The 25,930-nt window shown below is 42.1% G+C and overlaps 1 protein-coding gene across 8 annotated transcripts in view; it reads left to right on the plus strand.

Annotated features, from left to right (window-relative positions):
* Positions 1-25,930, plus strand: part of Plcb4 (phospholipase C beta 4) — a 383,472-nt gene that overhangs the window by 280,750 nt on the left and 76,792 nt on the right. For all 8 annotated transcript variants that reach the window (XM_059261493.1, XM_059261494.1, XM_059261492.1 and 5 more), the window contains exons 7-11: positions 11,552-11,631; positions 13,898-13,951; positions 19,475-19,556; positions 20,445-20,545; positions 21,192-21,249. In XM_059261493.1, coding sequence (XP_059117476.1) covers positions 11,552-11,631; positions 13,898-13,951; positions 19,475-19,556; positions 20,445-20,545; positions 21,192-21,249 — 375 coding nt within the window. The remainder of the gene's footprint in view (positions 1-11,551; positions 11,632-13,897; positions 13,952-19,474; positions 19,557-20,444; positions 20,546-21,191; positions 21,250-25,930) is intronic.

The following is a 25,930-nucleotide window of genomic DNA, read 5'->3' on the forward strand; positions in this document are numbered from 1 at the left end:
CCAGTCATCAGCTGTGGGGGACCGAGTCCCATACACCAGCTCTCATCAGTATCGGCATACAGTTGCTACTGTTGGCTGCCAATCAATCTGTGGTCCTATCGAGCTCGTCACTTGGCTTAGGTACATCTTCTGTGATTAGAAAGCTCGAATTGGAGTTGAGGCTGCACTCTACATAAGAAGTGGGGAAGGATGCAAACAGTCAAACAAAATCAGAAATCACTTCAAATGAATTTTCCAGCCTCGGTGTCATCTCTTAAAATGGCAATGAAATTTGCTTTATGTAAAACCATTTCAAAATGAACAAGTGCTGTTTATTGCACCATAGTGCTATATGACCATACCACCATCTAGTGCTAAAGCATTTTCTTCATCCAGAGAGGAAGCCCATCCTGCCTCCACAACCCCTGCCTGTAGCCCGAGTATGTCCTTTTATCAGTTGACTTCGTGCTGTTTATGAGCATTAAGTATCTCATTTTCTTACTGGAAATTTCAGCATGTTCATTTGCTGGCCTTTAAAATGTGGTCCCTGTGACCTTTGAGATAAACTTTCTTGGTGTTTTAGCTCTTTTTTTCTTTGCAAAGTGTCCAGCCTCTGGACTTTGAAATGCTGTGGTCTTCATGAAGGACATACCTTTCCTTGCTGATGCCCTCCCACCATGGTCTTTCTGGAATTTACTAGTTGAGGAGCAGAATCTAGGCCTTTCTAAGAGCAGCTCATTTAGGTTATCAGATGCCTCCAGCAGGAGGTGCGGAATGAGTTAGACTCATCGCCACAGAAGATACCATGAAGTTTGAATTTCTCCTGTTGGCTTGCGGAAGGAAAAATGTCACTATCTTTAAATTACCTCTCCATTTTCCATATAGCTCCAGTTTTTACTGCTAACAAAAACTACCATTGGGAACATACTATGTGTACATCTGTGTGTGTGTGTGTGTGTGTGTGTGTGTGTGTGTGTGTGTGTGTGTGCGTATGCGTGTGCACGCGCGCACATGGGCACACATAAATGCTTTTATATATTTGGTAACTCACAAGTCTACAAACAAGGGTAAGCCACCTCACTTTAGATACAACTCAGTTGCCTTTGAACTTTACTATCTGGAGCAAGTAATTTAATTATAATTCACGGTTTGGGAGCACAGCCCTTACAGCCAGTGAATGAAGAGCTGAGCTTACTTTATTTTTAAATCTGTTGTTCAACAAAGTATGAAAACTATGCAGCAAAGAATACATATGGTCCCCAATATACTTTTCAGAAATTGTACTGACCCCTAGTACTGATACAAGCTGAACATCCTAAATTCCAGAATTCTAGATCTGAAATGCTCTACACTGTAGTACAGGCATGAATGAGAAATGGGGCTGAGTGCCTGGTGTGACAGGTTATAGTCACAGTATAGGTGCAGTAAAAATATTGTGGGAAGTTACCATCAAGGTATGTGAATATGGTATATATAAAACACAAATGAACTTTATGTTTGTAGATGGGCCCATCCCCAAGATACCTCGTTCCATATATGCTGGCTAGCTTGGTGTTAACTTGACAAAAGCTAGAGTCATTTTAGAAGAGGGAACCTCAGTTGAAAAAAGTCCCCCACAAGATTGCCCCCGGCAATCTCGTGGGGCATTTTCTTTATTGATGATTTGCTATAGGAATACCCAGCCCACTGAGTGGTACCTTGCCTGAGCAAGCCAGCAATCAGCATTCCCCCATGGCTTCTGCATCAGTTCCTGCCTCCAGGTTCCTGTCCTGCTTGAGATCCTGCCCTTACTTTCCTTGGTGTGATGGACTGTTACCTGGAAATGTAAGATGAAATAAACCCTTTCCTCCCCAAGTTGCTTATGATCATGGTGTTTTTATCACAATAATGAAAACCTAACTAAGCCAGGCTATTATCTTATTATAAATATAATATTATGTTTGTAACATAGTATACATATATTATAACTATAATAATATAAAGCCAGGTGGTGGTGGCACACACCTTTAATCCCGGCATTCCGGAGGCAGAGGCAGGCAGATCTTTGTGAGTTCAAGACCAGCCTGGTCTACAGAGTGAATTCCAGGACAGTCAAGGCTACACAGAGAAACTCTTGTCTCAAAAAAAAAAAAAATGAAATAAAAATGCATATGCAAATATTCCACAATCTGAAGAAATCTCAAACACTTCTAGTCCCAAATATTGTAGATGTATGTCAGACACTCTTCAAAGTGTTGTGCATATTATTTAATGTCAGAACAACTAAACTGCATGAGTGTTAATGATGATCCTCCTAATCTAGAGGAGATGTTCTACAGCCTTGGTACCAGGCTCTGCTCCAGATCTTGAGTTCTAACACTGCTGTGCTGCTCACAGAGCTAAAACTTTTTCTCACCAGTATGAAGACAGAAGTGGGACCAGTATGCTTTTAATCTAGTGCTTAAGTGAGTAATGAGGTTGGTATTCTGTGGGAGGTATGTGCTTAGAGACATCTACTATCTCAACACTGTTGATCTGTAGCCTAGTCAAGCAAGAGAGAGCACATTTGGAGGCACTCTTATTCTCATGGGACGCTCAGCAAGGAGGGATGCAGGTTTTCACCTTTTTCCCACAATCTCTCTGTATGTCTACCTGCCTGCCTGCCTTCCTCCTTCCCTCCCTCTCTCTGTGTCTCTCTTTCTCTCTTTCTCTCTCTCTCTTTCTTTCTTTCTTTCTTTCTTTCTTTCTTTCTTTCTTTCTTTCTTTCTTTCTTTCTTTTTTCCTTCTTTCTCTTTCTTTTTTCCTTCCTTCCTTCCTTCTTTTTCTGTTGAAGGAGTACCAATTTAAATCTTTCAGAAATGCTGCTCTGCAGACAGAACAGCGATGTTATAGTGGCATCATTCAGCCAGATGTTATTCCAGCAGCACTGAAACAATGATGCAGTCTTGGCATTCATTTATTAATTTATACCATAAACAGTCTGTTTATTGTCAGTGTGCCCTCTGTTCCCCACTATTGGATGAGTGTGTAGTGGGGACCTTTCCTTAAAAGATAGAATCTTAGATAACAAAATCTAAGTCCAGAGGTTTTTAATCTCACTTCTAACACCTCTTATGTTGAAAGTCACAATTTGTAGGCTGACCTATAGATCTGACTTGTTTGAGCTAAACAGGTTGGTGCTGGCCATCTGGACAGAACCAGTCAGAGAACCCCTGGCTAATTTTCTGTAACATAGAAACTGGGTAGGTAACATGATCTGCAGGTCAAAATAACATTTACATTGGCCTGAAATAATTTTCCAAACAGTGTCAGTTGGTACATTATCTGGAGGAATGTGACCTTGGGCACTGTAGGTAAGGCTTCTGTGGATATGCATCTTCATGTATGGGTTTGAATTCACCAGCTGCTTGCTCATTCTTCGTCATCAGGATGCTGCAGAATCAACAGTTGAGACAAATATAGCCCTAACCAAACCGTTGGTGGTCAAACATTGATGCTTTTGGTTCTCTCAGCATTTTAAAGTTACTCAAATATTTTAGAGCACTCCATATGAATGTCAAATGAGTGTTGTATGAAATAAACTGAATTACCTCATTTTCTTTCAAATGCTTTTGGGGCTTTGTAGGAATATAGTGCACCACAGACTTTGAAACATTAACACATGTCATTTATCTGAAGTCAGGAGATAAAAGCAAGCATAAGGCCTTTACATATACTGATTATGCCTAGATTTTCTTTCTTGTATTGTATATGTAACAATGTGGAGTAAGTGGGGGTAAGATTGTATAGATTCAAAAGGACATGTTACAAGATACCATTGAAATCAGGCTCACACAATGCAAAAAAAAAAAAGAAGAAAGAAAGAAAGAAAAAGAAAGAAAGAAAGAAGAAAGAAAACCTGAGTAATGCCAGTGGACAGATAGCATCTGAAGTGACACTTGCCTGAGTTATTACTGAGAACAGCTCTTTGCCCTCTCCTCTGTAGTGACTATTTAGAGATCCTTTTTGACCTAACCATCCAGTGTTGTCAAGATAACCAGCCAGACTGGCAGCCTGTTTTGACCACCTCAGTGACTGAACTTACTGTGACCAGGAGTATCTAACTACAACCCAAGCCTCGCCAGATCTGTCTGTCAAACACGCCACCATATGCATAGCCTACTTCCTACCCAGACACTCATCCTCCAAGCTCAGAAAGTGATTTAGGAATCTGTTCCCTCTTTAACTTTCTCCAGCTTCTCTCTGGAAAGGATGGCATGGAGATTTTTAGACCATGCCAAGGAAAAAGGCCCCAGTTACTCTCTTCAGTTCCCCCATCTACCCTTCCCAATTTGGACATGTGGTGAAAATTTCAATCATTTCCTGAGGGCCTTTGTGATTACAAGTGGGTTGTCTTTCTTCTGCTGAGTTACGGACAGACCTCTCCTACCCTCCTGCTCACTGGTTTCAGAGGCAGTTTGCTCTTTGCTACCACAACTCAGAATTTCACTGTCTGTCCTGGGCTTTCAGATGGCTGTGTCTTGGTTCTGTTGTCATAACCCAACTCTGTCATCTTACTCTCTTTTTACATAGGCATCATTGGTAGTGACTTTCGGGTTTCCTTGCCTCGTTTGTTCTTGCCTTTGCCACTACCATTGTCTATCTGTTTGCATACAGGAGTCACAACACCTTGAGAGATATGCCTAGTGCCTGAATTTCTCTATGTGGTAGAGTCACGAAAAAGTAGTTGATGTGATTTTTTTTAACTTTTACTTTATTATTATTTACTTTATTATTATTATTATTATTATTATTATTATAGTCTTTCATAATTTCATACATGAATATAAGGTATTTGTGTCATAACACAATTTAGTGATTGGTCCTTGGCTTATAAACTTTTGTAGTCAGCTCCTATTTACTCAGCCTCTACCCTCTGCAGTTTCTTAATTCTTGAATCTCAGTCCTGTGCTGAGGGCTATGGTGACATGAAAATTTGGATTGTTGGTCATTGGCCTCTAGAATCTCTTGCTGACTAGAGTCAGTGGCCCAAGTCATATTCTGATCACTACCACTGTCCCAGGAAGTATATTGCTATCTGGTTTCTGTATGTGGTAGTCTGGTAAGCATTCTCCCAAAAAACCCACTCTTTCCAAACTAGCCACTGTAGCTGGAGTTTTCTCCAGTTCTGCCTGGCTCTCTGTCAGGACAAATCTCTTTCACCCGCCAGTCCTGCAGCTGTTTAGACCCAACCAAGTAAACACACAGAGACTTATATTGCTTACAAACTGTATGGCTGCAGCAGGCTTCTTGTTATCTAGTTCTTATATCTTAAATTAACCCATATCTATTAGTCTGTAAGTTGCCACGTGCCTCATGGCTTACCAGTACCTTACATCTCACTTTTCATGGCGGCAGCTGGCAACATCTGACTCAGCCTTCCACTTCCCTGGAATTCTCCTCTCTCCTTGTCCCACCTATACTTCCTGCCTGGCTACTGGACAATTGGTGTTTTATTTATTAACCAATCAGAGCAACACATTTAACATACAGAACATCCCACAGCAAGCCACTGTCTTAATTTTGGGCATCTCCTTCTAGCAGGAGATACTGGGACTCTGATAGGCTCCCTCCAGGCTAACTCCTGCTGCCCATAGGATCCTAGAAACCAAGAGCTCCGCTGTTTCCCTGTCTGTGTCGTATCTCCTTAACCAAGTTGCCTGCGGCTTCTTGCACTGCCTTGGTGGTAACTCAAACTCTCTATATACTACTTCAGCAATGCAGTGGGGGATATGGGTGCTTGAAAAACTTTATTGAAAACTAGGGAATGAAGATTTAAAATATAGAAATGTCCTATTGGCAGTATTCACTCTGAGGGTGGTTATTTCTCATTTGAACGACTTGATTCAAAAGCCTAGTGATTATTTACTATACATAAATTATACATAAGGAAAATTAATTAAAAAATAAAATAAAATTATAATAAGACAGGTTCTCAGTTCCTGATGGATAAGGCACCAGTCTCCTAATTCAGGCTCATTGTCCAGTGATCACACCCCCTTCAATTCTCTTTTTCTCTCATTAGCATAAGCATACTATAGTGATTATACTATAGTGATTATTGCATTAAAGTTATCTGCAGGGCTAAAGTGCAGAATAATGGGGACCCACTCATGAAATTCCCGATTATTTTGGTTCAGGATATGGAATTTCTGATAAAGACCTAGGGGGTACTTAAATTATCAGCTGGAGAAACCTGCTCCAAAATTACTTGTATATCTACTAGCCTTCCCATCCAGGACTGTGACCAAAATACACAAAGGAACAAAAACAAAGGAGGGTTCATTGTCTCTAGGTTTTAGAAGGTTCGGTCCAGGGTTGTGCAGCTTCTGTGATGGTTAGTGTCATAGAATCTAGAATCTGAGAGCTGAGCTTCTGGGCATGCCTGTAGGGGGTTATTTTGACTACATTAATTAATGTGGGGGGCATATTAATTGTGGGTAAGACCATTTCACAGGCAGAGGATCCTGGACTGAATAAATAAAGAAAAAGAGCTCAACATTAGCAAGCATTAATTACCCTCTGTTTCTTGACTGGATGGATGCACCCAGCTGTCTCAGGGAGGTCCTGTACCATGACTTCCCAGGCATGATAGACTGTAGCTGAATTTTAAGCCAGAGTAAACACTTTCTCCCTTAAGTTTTTGTTGAAGCATACTGACAACATCAGCTCCTTTGAAGCTATAAGTCCCACTATGTTCATGGGTGAACTTTTAATCCCAAATACAATGGCATTAGGGGGTGTGGCCTTTAGGAAGAGATGGGATTGTGAGAGTGGGAAGTTTGGGGGAAATAAAGGGAGCCCAGAAAGACATATATCATTTTCCCACAATATATAGAGGGCACCATCTGCAAACCAGAACATGGGCACTCACCAAACACCACAGTTGCTGGTTCCTTGGTCTTAGTCTTTCCAGCCTCCAGAAATTGAGAAATAAATGTATTTTGTTTATAGGCCACCTAGTTATGGCATTTTATTATGGCCTAAACAGATTCAGACAGAAACAACCTAGCTAGACCCTCCTGGATGGGGCAGTGGGAGACTAACAAACAGGTTGGGAGGAACTACTCTTTTTTAACCCATGCTTTTCAAATGAATATGCACAGGCTCACCTGGCAAACATAGATTCTGTTCCAGGGCATCTATGATGACAACTAAGACTACATTTCTAACAAGTTCCCTGGAAAACCTGCTGCCCCTTGGCTGGGAATCACACCCGAGTGGAGTGTCCATGTCTGTGTCCATGTGTGTGTTTGTCTGTTTGTCTGTGTGTGTCCATTTGTGTGTGTGTGTGTGTGTTTAGAACTTGCTTCTTCGGTCAGAGTTTACAGAAGAATCAACTTCAAAACTTATTACAAACAGATTTCTGAAGGCTGAGGCTATGGGTTGGTGGCAAAGCACTCACCTCCCATTTATGACACCCGAGTTTACATGCTCTATCCCCAAAAATTAAAAATTAAAAAGAAACAGATTTTTGTTCCCCATTCTATGACATACTGAGTCAGGAGGTTTTTCGTGATCACTTATATTTTAACAACTTCCAAGTCATCCTGGTGCTGGTCCAGAAGGTGAGGGAAGGGAGGGAAGAGGAGGGAAGTGGGGAGGGAGGGAAAGAGGAATGGAGGAGGGGAGAAGGAGGGAGGGAGGGAGAAGCTCCCACAGTACAGCTCAGGCTGGCTCATGGGAGTACAGTTGTGTACCACCCCTCCTGTCTGCCGGGATCCTTTAACTAGCCGGTCTCTGGCTACGGTTGGGCATATTTCCTTGAGATGAAACCCACTGCATGTAGAGTAGGGACTGAAGAATGGAATGAAATTCTGTTGGTGGTCTCCTCAAATGAATAAGGAGATTTGGGGTGATGATGACTCTAGAAAGAGCTGGACTGGAATCTGGGACATGGAATGGGGCCGAGGAAGGAGGAAGCTAAACCACAATCCTGGCTTCCTGGGCTTTGTAGATAAATCTGACCTTGAAGTTGCAGTGAACCTCTTGCCTGTGCCTTACTTTTTTTTACCTTGCCTATGCCTTACTTTTTTAAAGGAAAAACATTGGCATTTCTGCTCCGTTTAAAATCCATGTGGTTTTTGTCTAGTTTTGCTGTAATTGTGTCTTTCTGCATCCTCTTAATGAGGAGGGGTTCCTTTTGTTTGGTCCAGTGTTTCCTAGTGTTCTACAGCAAGGAGAAACATACAGAGGAAGGCCCAGACACTTGCCAGGAGGTTGGGTGCTGTCTGGCTGTCATGGCTGTCTGCGTGGAGAAAATAAGGTCAAGGTCAAGTGCTAGAAGATAAGCCCAATGTCCCCAGGAACCTCCCCCTCTCCTACATGCCTAGCAAAATCCTTCAGAAGTCTCCTCAAGGTTTCCATTTTCCTGAGAAGGGATACAATAAGTCTTAATTTAGAAAGTATTAAAAAGTGAGAGAATAAAGGGGTTATCAGTGATAGAATGTGTGCTTAGTATGCGCAAGTTCTTAGCTTCAATATTCAGCACAAATAAAATAAATACAACTAAAATTTAAAAGAAAGGTGAGTTTAGTAAAGCTACAGCCTGCTGGGAAAGTGGGGGGAACCATGCCCTTCTTTCGTATTCAGGTGCTGTTTCATGCCATGGCCAAGTTCTGTTGCACCCAGGCTGCTTGTGTCCACTCAGGACAGCAGGACCAGAAAGTACCCACTGTCACAGGCCTGCATCCCCAACAAAGCATGTCTGTTATCCAAGGGTTCAGAGATGCACCTACCTCTGAAGGTGTAATGCCCATAAAATTTTCAAACTTACCTTAAGCAATTCAAACAAGTATATCTTACATCACCATTTTAAAATTGTTAATCTGGAAATAATCAAAGCTCACGCCTGGCCGAACTTTCAAGAAAACTCTAGGACTCTGCTGACACCTGCTGGCCTCTCATCTATTTTATGTTTGAAAAGAACAACAAACAAGTCCTGGAGTCAGTGGGACTCATTATACCCTGTGTTTGACCTGGGGAGGATTGGAAGAGCTTTCCCTCATTAGGCAGGGAGAGGCAGAACAAGCCGTGGAGTGAAAATACCCCAACACGAAGGCCTGCCACGAGCCAGTTGTGACTCGGGGAAAGGCCCTGGGCCTTGCTTTCATCTTCACAAAATGAATATAGCCTAGCCTCCCTGCCCAGCGCTGAGCAGGCCATGAGGATGGTGGTGGCATTGGCTGCTGCGTGGGTCCTGCGGTGACCTCAGAGGTCATCACCTTTCTATTCAAATAAAAGTCTTCCCCAATGCTGTTTTCAAAAAGTGGATGAAGGCAACTTAAGCCTCCTCAACACCGCCCTCCCCCCCTCAGTGTCTGGAGGTTATTTCTAGAAACAACTAAATTAGCACAATCAAAAACAGCCGTGTCGTTTTCTCTGCACCAGCCACTTCAGTGCCCTAGGAAACTGTGGACTTTGTTCTGTGTTTTGGAATATATCTCAAGCCTTCAGGTTCAGAAAATGCCCTCAGTTAATGCCATCCAAATTATTTGTGCTTTTTCTGTCTGCTCCTGGGAAACTGTGTGGGCCTGTGGTTTGTTAGGCCAATAACAGGATATTCGATAATCTCCCGGGAACCAAGTCCATATTTAGCCTGACAGAGGACAAGAGGTCTGATGATGAGAAACGAAGCAATTCTTTAAAGCTCCTATTTCCTTTCTTGCTTCTCTCTCAGTACCCAGACCTCACCTATTTGTTGAAGCTTTTGATGCTATTTACAGTTCTCAGAAAATGGCCTTTGCCAGCTGCCAGAGGGAAGATGCCTCTCAGAGCTTCTCCATCTTCCAGCAGAAAGCTGTTAGCAATGACTGGGGCACTTGGAGGCAGCAGAAGCCATTAGCTTCACACCCAACAGGATGGCACCTATAAAAAAAAAATAGGCGCTAGTGAGGATGTAGAAGTTAGCACCCTCATGCACTGTTGGTAGAAATGTAAAATGACATAGCTATCATGGAGGGCAGTGTGGCATTTCCTTTTAAAGTTGGAAGAATTCTCATGTGATCCTGCAATTCTGCCTATGGGCACTTAGGCAAAATAATTCATATCATGATTTACAATGTCCAAAATGAAGGAGCTCAGGTGTCCATCGAAAAAAGAATGGATGGATGAACCATGACATTCACGTGTTAAATGAGAACAGTATGCCTAGAGAAGTAAGCCAGTCAGAATATGGCAAATTCTGTGTGATTATTATTGTTTGGGATACCTAGCACAGTCTGTGTTTTTGCATAGACACGGAAAACTGAATAGTAGCTAGTGGGAGCCAATGGGAAAGGCACAGATGGTGTTGATGGATGTAGGACTTGCTGAATTATCTAATGCCTCTGAGGATACATTTATGTTCTATATGTTTTACCCAAATAAAAATGGGAAGACATCAAATACCAAAACCCCAAACCACACCCTTATAACTCAGTCCGCAACTCAGGTCTTGCACAGATGAAATCAGCTTGTCCTCGTGGTGTGAAGCATGGCACTCTTGGGAAGTGCTGCGCAACAGGAACTTCTGCAGTGACCACAGTGTTTCTCTAGGGCACTCTCAGCACAGTGCCTAGCAGCCTTGTCATGGCTTTGGAGCACTTGCGTGCCATCTGAGACATCCAGTTTTAGATCTGTTCAATTTGAATTTAAGGAATCACGTGACCAGTGACAGTGGAGTTCACATTTATGTTACTACCCATTCCAAAATATCGTTCTTCCATTGGCACTAGCTGAAAACCTAAGGAAGTAGGGAATGGGTTGAGAGGAGCCTTAACTCTGTTTATGCCCAAGTACCAGTTTGCTACAAAGCATGTTGCCAAGGTGTCACTCTTTTATGGCATTCATTAGCATCAGGTATTGGATCTGAAAGCAGTCTTGGCCTTAGTTCATGGACTAGCCTTTTCTAGTAAAATGCCCTTTTACAGACCCAAAGTTCTTCCCTGCCATGCTCAATCTGTCTTCACTTTTCCTTGTAAACCCATGGAGTGATGGTATGAACTCCAGCTGAGGTCCAAGTCCTTATACAGAAATTATGTGAGCACATCCCTGCCTGTTCTGGGTACCCTGGCAGCAGGCAAGGAATCTTTTACTTTTTAAAGCTTTGCTGGAAAATGCAGACAGGTTAAGCTATGTAATCAGCCCGGATGGAACAAATCAGACACTGTAATGAAGGGCCTCATCACAATGTCCTCTAAAATGGAATAGGTAAATGCATCAGCATGTACTATACAGCATTGCTTAGAAAAAGCCGAGCAACTAAAATAATAAGGCTTCTATTTAAACAGGCTGCAAGTAGAAAGCTTAGCAAGTCAACCAGTGGGTGGCATCCCTTTGAGGCAATCCAGTCTTTCATGCAGTGCAGATGCCACATTTATCTTAATGGGAAGAATGAAAGCTGTGTATTAAAGAATAAAATACAACTGTGTAAAATATAGATGGCTGTGTGGCAGGAAGGGGATAAAAGAAGAGTTTGTAGTTTGATTGCACAGAGGAGGCAGGGTGTCTAATAAAAACACCATACCTGGCTACAGAAGATTGCTCACTGGGACTTATTTTTTTCTTTTTTCAGCAATGGGTAGAAGGCCTGAGATCAATCATTCATAACTTCAGGGCAAACAACGTCAGTCCGATGACATGCCTCAAGAAACAGTGAGTTTTGTTTGCAATGGCCCTTGTTTTTAGGACTTCTCTGCTAAGTGTTCTGATTAGGAGGTAAAGAGTGCATCACCGATCAGCCAACTCCTGCCTGCCTTTCCTTCTGTACATCTGAGTTTGGAAGTTGACCAACCCACTGTATTTCTGTCACTAGCAAGGCACTTGTGATGACTCCTCTTCACGAAACTTGTATTTTTTTTTTTAAAGGTTGATAGCCAAAAGCCACTGGCCACTCAGTCTTCGAAGGGTTCCAAGCATTGATTTTGTGTCCATCTTCTGATAGACACCTGTGCATGCCTGGACTGTAGGCTGGGTGCTAGGGTATCTCAGGTCTCCATTGCATAAAGCTGACAATTTAAGGGTATAGCCAAGAGAAGCATAGAAAAAGCATCTGCTGCTGAGGTAAAGCAGCAAGTTCTGCCCCCAGGAATACCACTTCCTGTTTAATATGTAATCAGGAGTCTCAGAGAAGCATTTGAAAAAGCATCTGCTACTGAGATAAAGCAGGAAGTCCTGCCCTTAGCAGTACCACTTCCTGTTTAATATGTGGCCTGGGATCTCAGGGTTCTTTGAAATGTCTTTCTAAATTTCAGGCAGTGATTCAGTCAAGGCCTGAAGATCTTACTGCAGCTCACTGTTCGTAGAATCCCAAGTGGTCTACTATGCTGATAGAATTGTAACCCTGCTGAGAGTCAAATGAAAGTTTCTCAAATAGAAATCCCAGAAAATCAGTGGTCCTTAATTGTGTATGACTGCCTGCTTTCACAGGGGCCGTGAATGGCAGGTAGCTATGAGGTCCCAAGGCAAACATATATAGACGTTGTAGAGATAAGCTTCCATCTCTGCAGAATGAGGCCCTCATACCAAGAGAGTGATCCACTGATCCATCACCTTACTCTATGGGCCAACAGTGCCTTAGGCACTTGCTGCTCTTACCTTCTGGTTGTTTAGTGGGTGCTTAACAGTGTGGTCTCTGGGCTATAAACCTCAGGGTTGCCACTTTGGGCAAATCCTTAGCTTCTCAGTTCTCCATCAGAGAACCAGATTACCATGCGGATGAGATCAGAAAGCACCTCACCCAGTGTCTGGCTTGTAGATTCCTATTTGCTTCCTCAGAGTCATTGTGCATGTTTCCTTAGAGAGAACCTAGAGACTATTTCATACTGTGACTTTGGCTGCTGATGGCTTTAAGGGATCAAAGTCATGGAAAACTTACTTATATTTGAGTGGGCAGTATGTAGACACCAGCTCTTTGGGCAGTGGAGCTATTGTTCACCCAATCACAGGCTGCTTACCAAGAGTGCAGACCTGCATCTTCTCCAGAGGATATGTCTCCAGAGGAAGTCCCCATACCTGGGAGATTATACTCCTGTTCCTACAACAAACTGAAACAGGATAACAGAGCCAGCCCCTACGATGCCAAGGCTGGTGCATATCGTATGAGGTTGTGTAAAACTAGTTGAAACACAAGTTTGCTTAAGCCAGCTCCCTGCCTGTTCTTCTTCCCTTACTCTTTGTCCCTAAAACATCTCCCAAACAAAATAGCAACTTGTGCTTCTGGAACTTAAGATAGAAACTTTCCCAAAGACATGATGATCTGCAAATTGCTAGACTCTTAGTGCCTAGAAATAATAGGAATAGGAGTCGTTAGCTGAGAACAATCTTGATTCCGACATGTGCTGGAATCTTCTGGCTCCCCACACGTCCTGAGAACTTGGGGAAAGCGGAGTTACCCACCATTCTGAGACCTTCCCTGAGGACTGAAGATTAAGGAAGGCTCCTACTCCTTATCCATCCTAACTTTGGGAGCAGGGAGGGGTGACTCCCCATTGGCCCTCAGAGCAAGGATAGGCAGTCGCATTTCTTGTCACCTGAGTGTTTTAATGAAAGCAAAATCAACACCAGCATGGACGGGCACCATGTTTTGCTCAGTACAAACACTCAAATTCTCATTCCCCTAGGGGTGTCAGATTTTAAAAAATAGGACTCTTGATTAAATTTGAATTTCAGACGATAGATACTTTACTGTAAATACGTTGTAAATGTTACCAGGAAGCATTAAAATATTATGTAACTTGAATTAAATTCAAATTTTACGGAGCGCACTAAAATCTGAGGGTTCAAAATTCATCTCATAATTAGGAGTTTTAGAATAGATGTTCTCTATGAACTCTATGAAGAAGCTTTTCTTCCAAGTTCTTCTGGATCTGGAGCAGGTGCTGGTGGGATGCTCTGACACAGTGTTGCTCTTGTTTTCCAGCTGGATGAAACTGGCATTTCTGACCAACACGACTGGTAAAATTCCAGTGAGAAGGTGAGTGAGACATTCTCTGCAGCTCTCCTTATGGTCACCATCCCAAACCAAAGACCCAGCAGCCTGCTATATGTAATTGCATGTGTTCATTGCCTTTAAGATATTTCTGGAAGCTTAGTTTCTGTCATTTCGTAGTTCAAATTTGTAAAAACCACTGGTGGAAATAAAGTTGCACCTCCCCCAGAACAGGAAGCATCAACTGTGGTAAAAGATGTCTGAAAATGTAGCACTGAAATTTCATCTGTGAATCACTAGGCTTTCCTAATTTATATTGTGTCCCCCCCCCCCCCCACTTATCTGAGCAACAACTACCTCCCTCCTTCTGGCTAGACCCCGATTATGAAGATGCACTGTGCCAAGTCTGTGCCTCTGGCCAGTGCCACCCCAACCAAGGTTGCTCCTCATCTGGTCCCCAGAGAAGGTGGGGCTTTCCCTAAATTCAGCTGCTCACCAAAGTACCATAGACTTTGGTGTATACATAACAGAAGTTCATTTCTCATAACCTGTAGGCTAGGAATACATGACCAGGGTGCCAGCATGGGCCTTACAGATTGCAGATTAATTTCTTCTAGCTGTGCCCTTACCCAAGGAAAGAGGGCTAGAGAACTGTCTCAGATGGATTTTTATCATGCTCTAATACCAATCCCAAGAACAATAAAACCACCTCCCAGAGGCCCCTAATATCAGCACAGTAGAGTCTGGTTAGATTTTCATATTGGACGAGATTCCTCCCTCACCTACTCTAGTGAACAGTGACAGAGAACAAAAGGCAGATGGAACCCAAAAGGAAGACGGCGTGAGCCAGATGCATCTTTCCCTTGTTTTCTTTAGTAGTTCTGACATATTTCATCCCGGGCTGAGTCCCCAAGCATTCCTCTTTTCTGCTTCTCACTTCCTTTCACATTTTAGCGTTTGCTAATGGTCTGTGTGTAGCTGTAAGGGCTTGTGAGGGTAGCTATGGAAATTCTTGACTAAACTCTCCACGGTCATATTACTTGATGTTTGTGTAAGCATTCACAGACATCAAAGAAGCTGGGCTCAGCCTAGAGCATCATCTATCCTCATGAGGCCAGGAGATATGTGCCCTTAACCTGAAGCAAACACAGACACCCTGTGTACCAACCCACTCTTCTCAGGATTTTTTGACTCAAGTTCATGTTGATGTTGTCTCTGGAAATGACTTTAGTAAAGACACAGACTGACAAAACAAAGAAACCTAGAGAGTGTTGTCCTAGACTGTCCATCTTTAACACAGAAGACAAACAAGTCAGCAAGTGCAGAATATTTGAATGGGTAGAAACCATCCAGCTGTGGCATTCTGGCCACCCCTGACCATTTCCAGGGTTCTTTCCCCCCCCCGCTTCTCTATCTATATACTCCATTCTGCACAAAAGCTTCTACTCTGTACCCCTGTGCAAATGTCTGCACACCCCCTGACATTGTCACACAGAGCAGATCCACCCTAGACACCATCATTTTTCTTAATTCCATAGCTGTGGGGATCATGAACTTAAGTACCTAAGTGACGTGTCTGCAGTACGTATTTATGAGAGACTAGAATGCATGAGGATGAGCCTGTGCAGTATCCTTTTTATTCAGCCGTTCATGATTGCTTACCAGGTCACAGACCCCACACGTCTGTTGTGGTCTTTAACAGGTCCATGTATAGGATTCCTTGCTGCCTTGCCGCTACTCAAGTGAAGGAGGTTTTTCCATAAGAGTTTTCTAACAAGTCAGGTTTTTAGAAGTTCATGGAAAAAGCCGTGGGAGCAACCCTGCCTAGTAGTTGTTACCAAAGACATTTCAGAAGGATTCTTGTTTTATTGAAAACTGCCCTTAACTTGAGCAGTAGAAAGGCAATTATTTGGTTGTTTCCAAACAGTCTTAGAACTCTTGTCATATAGACAGTGCACAGCCATACTTTAGAGAGTACATATGGTAGTGTGGGAGACAAAAGTCTGTCTATTATGCTTCATTTCATTTTTTTTCCATGATAAAGATTTAGAAAACAGATTCCGTGGAAACAGAGAGATTATGATCTAAGAATCTCTCACCAGTAGTTCTGGTCTCTCTTGTCTGCCTTCCATCCATCGTGCCCATCACATCACACTTCTGATTCTGTGGATCCTTGGGCAGCATGTTCACAAATAAAATCATTACCACCATTTTGCTAGAAATGGCCTAGCTATTTTGGCATCATCTTTAGCTCTCCTTGACATGGATTTTTTTTTTTTTTTTGGTGCTTGTCATTATTAATAGGTGCTTAACATAAGCCATCTGTGTCTTGGGGGCAGTTAGTCAGAGTTGATGTAGAATTGATACCAAGCCAACAAAAGGCAGATAATTCTCCTGGTAGATGATCTGCCAAGGGTTAGGTAGAAATTGTTCTGAATGTTTTAATGGATGTGAAGGATAAACACTTTTTAAAATGTCACTTCATCACCATCATTCTAGGGTTTTAAAATGGAAACTATTAATATAGTGCACATTGTGTTAAAAGGGATCTGACTTCATAGTCCTTGTGTAGCTTGGGAAAGGCCCCTGCTCTTGAACATTAAATCAAAATATAATTCCCAGGAAATTGCAGGAATGATGGATGAAGGTGCCTTGCTCCTTGCCTCCCTCTTCTCTTTTCTTTTTATGTGTATGATCTTGCATATTCTGCCATTCTCTCAAACTCACCAGCCTGCTACAGTTCATCCTCCCTCTTAGACCATGCTCTGAAAGTAACTGTCCTGTCTCATATTCTTTGTAACACAGAATGCGACCTATGGCTAGAGAGATGAGTGATAGAGATCTACATTGTGGTAGACAGTGACTGGAGGGGCCACTAAAGGATAGGCCAAGATCCTCAGGTCTAATAATACCAGCAGCCTGGCCTGCATAATCCATCCATCCATGTCCTAAAGCTGCAGCACCCTAAAAAGGGCAGTACCCTGCTCCTTCACTAGTAGTCTGTGACTATGTCAGAAGTTGGTGTTCAAAAGTCTTAGAAACATTGATGTTCACATATGGGCAAAAATGGACTCCCTTGGTTTCTAGGCTCATATTCTCCTAGTCATTTACAGAGCACCCTGGAATACAGAATTTAGCCAGAACTGTGGTAGGACTGAGCACAACTCCAGTGTGTTCAGTGTGTTTGCTTCTGTAAATTCCTTTAAGGGAAGGGATGACAGTTTATTTTGCTTGAATAAAATTTCATTGAGAAACTTGGGGTGTAGCTTAGTTGGTAGGGGTCTTGCCTAGTGTGTTCAAAGCCTTGGCTTCCCTAAATCCAGGTTTGATTGCGCATGCCTATAGTCCCAGAACTGCAAGGTTTTAGGGAGTTTATGGCCATCCTAGGCTAGAGACCCCGTCTAAAAAAAAAAATTCCCAGTGGGCACCTGGTAGCTTGAAGCACTAAGCAGACCCCTTTGGCCAGGGAACTATATTGAGATTGTGATAATGTCACAGTCCCTTTATCAGCACACCGTAAATAAGTATGTTGACATGAAATATTCCCATGATGTCTAAAGTGTCTCAAACTGTGTGTGATTAGTGTGTTGTCCTCAGGACCCTAGTTAAAGTGCATCTTTCTAGAAACCAGAGAATCCAGACTCCCTTCTTAGCCTCCATATCACAGTAGAGGAATTTTCAGACTCAATAATGATTTGGAAAGATGTCTGGAGCAGAGGCAATACACATTGCTCTGGGGAAATAGTCTGATTAATGCCCCTGTACCTATTTTCCATTCTGGGTTTCTTCTCTTTTCACGTACAGTGAGAAACTGTATCTGTAGGCTGCCCGGCCCAAGCCTACCCATGTCTGAGAACTCAGCACCTCTCTCTCTCATCTCCGTGTTCCTTGACCTTTTTGTTCTAAGTCCTGCTTCTTGGCATTTAGCCAAGCACTCACCAAAAACCTGTTTTCCCTGCTTGCTTCACTCCCTGCCCCCACCATGGTGTCTTGGTTCTGCTTCCCAGGAGTGGCTCAGACTCCAGACCTGCTGCCTTATGGCCACAGTGGTCAGTTTTCACCATGTTATATATAACCAGTCCTGTCTAAGCCAGCAGCCTTGAGTCAGCTAGGAGACCCGTGAGATTGCTATGCACAGATTATTCCCCCTAATTACAGGCACCTAACCTTGCTTTGGACCCTCGGTTCTTATATCAATGTATACTTTCATAAAGAAAGACACATTGAGTAACCACTTTCCCTTAAATTGAAAAGGTTAAATGGTATCTACGACCAAGTCAGTGTCTAAAGGTTGAATGAACTCTCAAGACATGAGAAAATATAGACATAACATACTCTGCTAGAAACCCGTTATCTGGTTTACTTGCTTTCACAGCACACCTGGGCTCCATTGTCAGCCTCCCTTATGTTTGAATACAGTTATCTCAAGGACACTTAAAAAATACTTCTTGCAGTCTTCATGGACCTCATATAAAACAGTAATGGTTTAAATGGACACATCATAATGCATTTATGTAAAGCTCCTTCCTCTGGGTCTAATTTGATAAGCTGTGCTCTGCAGTTGAAGTGGTGCTTTCTCACACTCACCAAGAGGAACTGGCTGTCAGCGCTTACATTCATTGAATATAAACAGTGGGGTGTATGTGAAGGTTGGGTGTGAGATGCTAGTGCTCCATTGAAAAGCCACGTTTCACAGGTGAAAGTCATCTTCATCTTCAAGTCAAGGCTGCCCTTCTGAATTTAGCCTTTCAATAACCATAGTAGTTCATGACCTGGGTTTCTAATCAGCAAGTGAGTAAGACCTCTTTGACAGACAGAGAGTCACATGTACTGTGTCTGGATACCAAATATCCCCTAACCTCTCCCACTCAGATAATTTTCATTTTAAGTATCTCCAACACATTTATAATGTGTGTGGGTCTCCTCCTTTTGCATAAGGAAGTTTGGCCATTAAGGTGTTAAAATTTGACAAGCATTGATGCTCCTTGTACTAACTAGCTAAAAGGCTATTCTGAAATACCATGTCTTGGGAAGAGCCATGATTCTGATGAAATAATTAACTGGATCCTTCCCCACCATTTTCATGGTAAAATCCCAGACCTCTTAGATGGCTAGCATGGCAGGGTGTCTCAAGAGTGCTTAGATGAAAACAGCTGAAGTATGTCTGGTACTGGGTCTACACTGTAGTAAACATGCAAGCCAGGAGAACGGGAGTCACAGGCTTTCCCCAAGTGCAGACCTCATTCACAAGCACCTTTAAAGCCTCTATGCTGTTAGCCATGCTCCTGTTTTTTCCTGAGAACACCATTTCTTAGGATCCGAATGTATCATTGCATTTGTCCAACACCCACTTGTTCACAAGCACCAAAAGGGACTACTTGTGTTAGAATTGGCCCTGGCAACCAGAGGGAAGAGTTAATTTGGGTATATAAAACACCATCAAATAAAAGGTAGCTTTATTCTTTCCCTTGCCCTCAACCCACCATCTCTAAAGTATTTGGATCGTTGCATCAGAGAAAGTAGAAGGAGCAGTAACTTGATTTTTTTTTTCTTTCTCTCCTGCTGTAGTATTACCAGAACCTTTGCATCGGGGAAAACAGAAAAGGTGATCTTTCAAGCCCTCAAGGAATTAGGTCTGCCCAGTGGCAAGGTATTCACTGACTTAACCATATTTCTAAAACCAATGATGCTGTTGTTTGTTTATCCATTCATGTGATTAGTCAGGTTACTGTGTTAAACTGGCATCAGTTAGAGCCAGTGACAGAGAACAGTTAACTTTCTTCCCTTTCACTGATCATGTTAACACTTTTCAAAGTGTTTTAAAATCCAACTATTTCACTTCAAAATGATTTTTGTCAACTTTATTAAGGTGATATGAAAGAAGGGCAGCTGTTCTCTATACAGTTTATGGAGTTTACTTTAGAACACCCAGCCACACTGCCTTAACCTAGCAAGCATCAGCATGAATTATTAACTAATAAATTCAGTTCCTCCAGACAGCCTTGCAGGATGTCATGAAAGATTCCTTTCTATCCCAACCATTTATGTTCATGACCCTTCGTATTCAAGTTACTGAAATTAATTTTTTTTTTTTTTACTGCAAGAGAGAGTTGTGCCTCAGATGTGTCCCTTTAAAAGTCTTTTAAAAGTTACATTTCAGTGTGTGATAGGTAAATCTTATTGGTTTCTTCTGTCCCTTTCTGTAACCCTCTAAAAATTCACAAAATAAGTATAATTAAATATTGGGCTTGATTATCCCATATCCTCTGTGGGAATACTTACTTTCCTCCCCCAAGGAGAGATAGAAAATTTTCTGTGTATTCAGTCGATGAGGCATTTCCCAGAGAAAGCTATGCTGGAGGCAGATGTCACTAAGTGTCTCATGTGTCATCCATGTCGTCTTGATAACTGGGGAAGCCTCATTTCATTTGCTGTGGTTACTCCAAGTGCCCAGGGCTTTACTTCAGGACCTTATAGATAGCTGCTCTCTAAGGAGAAAGATGTTCCTTTAATACCTGTCCTTTTTTATTCTCCACAGAATGATGAAATTGAGCCTGCTGCATTTACTTATGAAAAGTTCTATGAACTGACACAAAAGATTTGTCCTCGGACAGATATAGAAGACCTTTTTAAAAAAATGTAAGTTCTCATTATGGGGAAGTGTTATATAGTACTATCTTTGCCCCCGTAAATTTTGAAACCATTTTTTGCTGTAATCTTTAAATATATGTTGCTAGCTCTAGTATGTCTAGTCAGGGTTACATTTTCACCCCTTAATTTATTAGCATAGAAGCCCACTCTGAGGTTTGTTTTTTTATTTTTAGAAACTTTGACGTAGATTAATTACAGCACTTGGAACGTTTTTTCCCCCCCTGGCATTGGCTTTACTAACGACCTACGATTTTAACCTGCTCCTTTAGGTATTAACCCATTATGTGAACTAACTAGATTCGATTTGGAATGTTAATATGTTGTTGAGAAGTTCATTCATTCCAGTTATTTCAAATGGATGACTTACATGTTGTTTCGGGAGGAATGTCTTCTGATAATGCTAAAGAACTGCACATCGCAGGCGACTTCTGTGACCTAGTGGGAATGTTACCTTTCCTTTGCCGCTGTTGTCGGGTTCCTCCTGCCCCCACTGCAGTCCCTGACCACGCTGAGAATCCACCTACTCCAGGGTTAGAAAAGGAGTATAGAATTATGAACCAATGTCAACATGTAAATCGTACCTACTGTAGCGTCATATACAAAAACTTACTTTTTCTAATACATTTCTTTTCAGCAATGGAGACAAAACTGATTATTTAACGGTAGACCAATTAGTGAGCTTTCTAAACGAAGTAAGCTTTTTCATACATTAACTCCATAAGTCTGTGTGCAGTGGCTTGCCTCCCCAGTGTCCTCACTGCATGCTTGCGTCACGCGCCCTTCCTCGCTTGCCTTCTGACCTGCTGATCTTTCCATGATGGCTTGACCAGGTGCAAACATCAGCGGCTGCCCGTGTGTCCTTGTGCTTCCTCCACGCTGGCTTTGCACACCACTTCCTGTTGGTTTCACGCTGTGATGTGTAAGCTCCGGTTCTGTGTGTATGTGTGGAATTTGTCATGTATTTATTTAATTAAATGTGTCTGTATTTTTTTTTTTGCAAGATGATTTTTAAGGTGCTTTGATTCTATTGATCTCATAAATGGAAAGAGAATGGATTGAGTTTATGACACTATATTTGGATTCTCCATTGCTAACTTTTCCTCAAACCTTTGCATGGACTAGAAACCTGTATTTTTTGTCTTTTAAGGGTTTGCATGTAAGAAAGAGTCGTAGGTTCAAATATTTGACGCTTGAGCTCTTAGGTAAAATATAGTGTTAGGCCAACTAGATTGCAATTGAAATTTTTACTTTTTATTTTCAAAACAAGCTCAGAGCTCAATTTAGAATATAATCCACTTAGCAACTAAAACTGGCAACAAAATTTGCTTAAGGGCAAGGAAAAATATTTTAGAACAAGCAAAGATCACAACTTTGGTTATTATAACTAAAATGAACTTTTTTCATGTACAAAACTTTTTTTTTTTTTTTTTTTTTAGCAAAACCCACAGAGGCTCTTTTTAATCTGAAAAGAAAAAAAAATCACCTTTTTCCCCACAACACACATAAATAGTTAGAAAAGTTTGAGTAAGGAGTGGAGAACACAGTCTTGTTTGGAAAGCATTTAAGTTCACAATCATACCATATAACAAGGACATGCTTGAAGTGGCAGGACGGAGCTGATGGAGTTGTGCAGTGGTAGAATACATACTTAGCATACATGAGATCCTGTGTTCAATCCCCAGCAGAGAGGAGGGAAAGGAAGCATCGTGGTAGACACTAGGTAGTGCCTTGGAAAAGAGAATGGGTAGTGCCTGGCTTGCCTCTTTGCACAAACAAATCATGTCTTTGCCAAAGGTCTTCTCTTCATGATGTGCGCAGGCTCAGTGGCTTCCAGTGCATAGGGCCACACGTCAGAAACTGTTACCACAAGCATACGTGCACTGAGACAAGAGAGGGACTTCATATATCCACACAGATGCCTCCACCTTTAAGGAATCTGTTCAGTGCCATATAGTATTTCTTTTACTTGAAAAGGTTTTAAGTCACTCCCATCCATTCCACGGTAGTCATCCGAATACCGTGTTGGTAATCTTTACCCAGATATTATCCACATTCTTGTGCCACAGTTCTCTAAAGTTAATTAGCCTCCCTTTATTTCCTTACCCCCTCTGCCTCCTCATTCTGTGTTTGTTGTGTTTTGTTTCCCTTAGCTTTTTCCTATACTTTGGTTCATTGATCATCTTAAATCTGGTGAGATGGGCAGGAATCTGGCTTTCTAGGTGGCAAATGTTTTAAGAGAGAAGAGGTAACCTTACCACGTGGTCAGTTCCTCATCACTTCCTGGGCCAACCATCTAGTAAGCATGTGCTTCCTACTGTGTTATGCTGTCGTAGTTCGGAACCCGTTCAAAGGTCTTGAGGATAGGTGCTCCTCTTGCCCCTCTTGGAGGGTTCATTTCCTCTCACAGATGGTTTTTCTATGTCTGCCTAATAAACAACTTCATAACTGTACAGGATTTTGAAAATTTTTATTCATAAAATTTGGAAGCTTTTACTTTTTAAATTCAAGTATTTAAAGAAAACAGATGTCTCTTGCTTTTCTGGCTCTGTCATCCATATTCTTTATGAGGAGGCAAGCCATTCCCTGTCACTGCTGCTGTGGAAAGTCATAGGCTTTGTTCTTGATATTTCATTCTTCTTCGCTTCTCCTTAAGCAAGGGGATACCTGGAATGTTTGGATGAGACTGATGGAATCGGCGTGATTCTAGATTTCTGTAGGTTGTAAAGAGACTACGGGACAATCCAGAAAAGTAAATGCCCTGGGATTTCAATCAAAGCGTCATCCCCAAACAGTGCTTTCTTCTTCCTTCACTCTTTCTCCACATCCCCAACCCCGCCAGCTTCCTGCACATCCTATGTGGAGTTCTACCCTTAGCCCATTAATTTCTCCAGAATCAAAACAGCTTTAGGCAGAGCAACTTCAAATCTTGTAACGCAAGGAGACAGAGCTCATCCGGAAAGCAACAAGTTTTGGAATGTAAAGGTCTGTGACATTAAAAAGATCAGACCTCAGCATTTTCTAAAGACCTCAGCCTTGTAACTTCAACAGGAAGTTTCACTGCTACATGGAACCCAGTATCGGGCAACAAGACAAGAAAAAATGAGGACCACTGGAATCTTGCTCCTTCTTTCTGTTGAGTATACTAATCTCTACCTTCAAGAGTTAGAAAGGAGAGGAAGACTGAGTCCCTTACTGAGTTGCTGTGTGGAGTATGTGCTCCTCTTCCCTCGATGGTAGCTTTGGATTAATTTCTCATCTGCTTTCCAGGACCTCTTGGTCACAGATGGCCATAGTCTGATTCTCCAGACAGGCTGCATTAATATCCCCTAGCAGCTTATTAGCAATGCAGATACACTGAGTCAGTATCTGTACTTAACAAGATGCCCAGGCAACATGTATGCACGTGGATTTTTGTGCAGCACTGTCTAGGCTAATGGGATTCTTTCTTGGGGTGCTTAGTGGAGTGGAGGAGAGTCTGAGCAGACTATATATATTCTTGGATTCTCCATTTAGTCAGACAAGTTCACTTCTCACATCTAAATTTTTAGCACCACCCTGTCTCTGGGTTCTATCCACAGGATAGAGGGAAACTTCCTTTGCAGAATCATGAAGAATAGCAGGCTGGAATCATGGAGAGCTAGTGAAGGCACATGCTGGGAGCCACCGGTGTCAGGCTCTGCCTTAAGCTCAGCCCTATGTAGCAGGACTAATGCAGTCTCTAGGGTCAGGTGGTTTCGCTTTCTTTTCCCTGTTGCTAATAAGATACATTGATTTCAGTGCCACCTCCATTTCTACTTCACTTCCTAGAAACATAATAGCTGCTAAGGTCCTGGAGAATTGAGAGCTGCATAGAGAGCAGGAAAAACCAAAATAAGACAGAGGAAATGGGTCTTATATGGTGACAGAAAAACAACAACAACAACAACAACAAAAACCATGGCTCTATTTTATCACTGGTTATGTACTCCCTCACACACGTCACTACACCACATTGTCACATTAGAGGTGAAGCTGATTTTTACCTTTTTTATAGTTGGAAATAGATAAGAGAGTACCTAAAATCCTTCTCTTTCAATATCTTTATTCTTTGTTGGAAAGATAGAGAGGAAAGGGGAGAGTATTCTGTTCTATGAGTGAGCCTATCCTTGCTGATCATTCATTTAGCCGTTTATTCCGTTTTTTAAATATTAGAGCAGCATCTTTCTCCCCCAGTGCTCCCGTAGTAAAGTCAGTTGACGCCTTTTCTCAGTAAAGCTAAGGACAGAGTTGTGGAGACTCCATAGTAGATCTCATTTGCCTGGCACAGGTTTCCATGACCTACTCTTTAGAGCTGTTTAGAACCTCGATTTTTAGAAAACTCCGGGTGCCAGGAAGTGAGATCCTGGGCATGTTGTTTATCTGAGTGGAAGCTGATGGTGTTTCAGAGCCCTGAAGAACTTCTATGCTGCGCTGTTTCTGACTTGAACTCTTCTGCATCCTGTTACTCTGAGGTTACCTGGATGTGATTGTGTGCAGTATTGTTCCTTACTGAGCAATCAAGCAAACCTTACCAATTGTTTCCCTGCCTCTAGATGATCCAGAGGGACCAGGCTCTGTTACGTTTTAAAATGTGAAAATTTGGGTGAAAGAAAAGATTATATTATCTGGCAGAGCAGGTAAAAAGACAAAATGGAGTTTTATTTTGTCTGCACTTAAAGCTCTTTTGCTAAGACTGGAACCCTTAGGTAGCAAATATGGATGGGTGCTGTTTTCCTGGCTATTCCTTCTACTAGGTGGGTGGTCTTATGAATATGATGTCCTCTAATTACATTTTAATGGATAAAGCTTAATTAGGAACACAGGTCAAATGAGTATTCCTACCTTGCAGGACTTAGTTATTTGGGATTTTCTTTCTTTTATTTCTTTTTGTCATGGATATGCAAGTGAATTAAAATGCATGTGGTTACAGATTAAAGCAATGCTTTTTGTTGTTTTTCTCCTCTCTCTCTCCTCTCTCTCTCTCTCTGTCCCTTCCTCCCTCCCTTTCCCCTCCCTTTCTCTCTCTCTCCCTCCCTTCCTTTCTTTCTTTTGTTTTTAAGAGGGCCGGCCTCCAACTCACTATGTAGCATATGATGCCCTTGAACTTCTGATCCTCCTGACTCTGCTTTCCAAGTGCTGCAATTACACAGACAAGTTCTACCACACCTAACCTATGCAGTACTGGAGATTAAGCCCACAGGGCTGAGCAGGCATTCTACCGAGTGAGGCATACCTCCAACTCCAGAGCAGTCATGCTTAAATTGAGCAAGTCAGAATCACCTGGCAAGCTTACTAGACCTCCTTGCACCCCAGACAATTCCCACCCAGGGAATCAGTTTCAGTAGATCTGAAGAT

Source organism: Peromyscus eremicus, chromosome 4 (genome assembly GCF_949786415.1).
Source record: "Peromyscus eremicus chromosome 4, PerEre_H2_v1, whole genome shotgun sequence".
Taxonomy (NCBI): Eukaryota; Metazoa; Chordata; class Mammalia; order Rodentia; family Cricetidae; genus Peromyscus; species Peromyscus eremicus.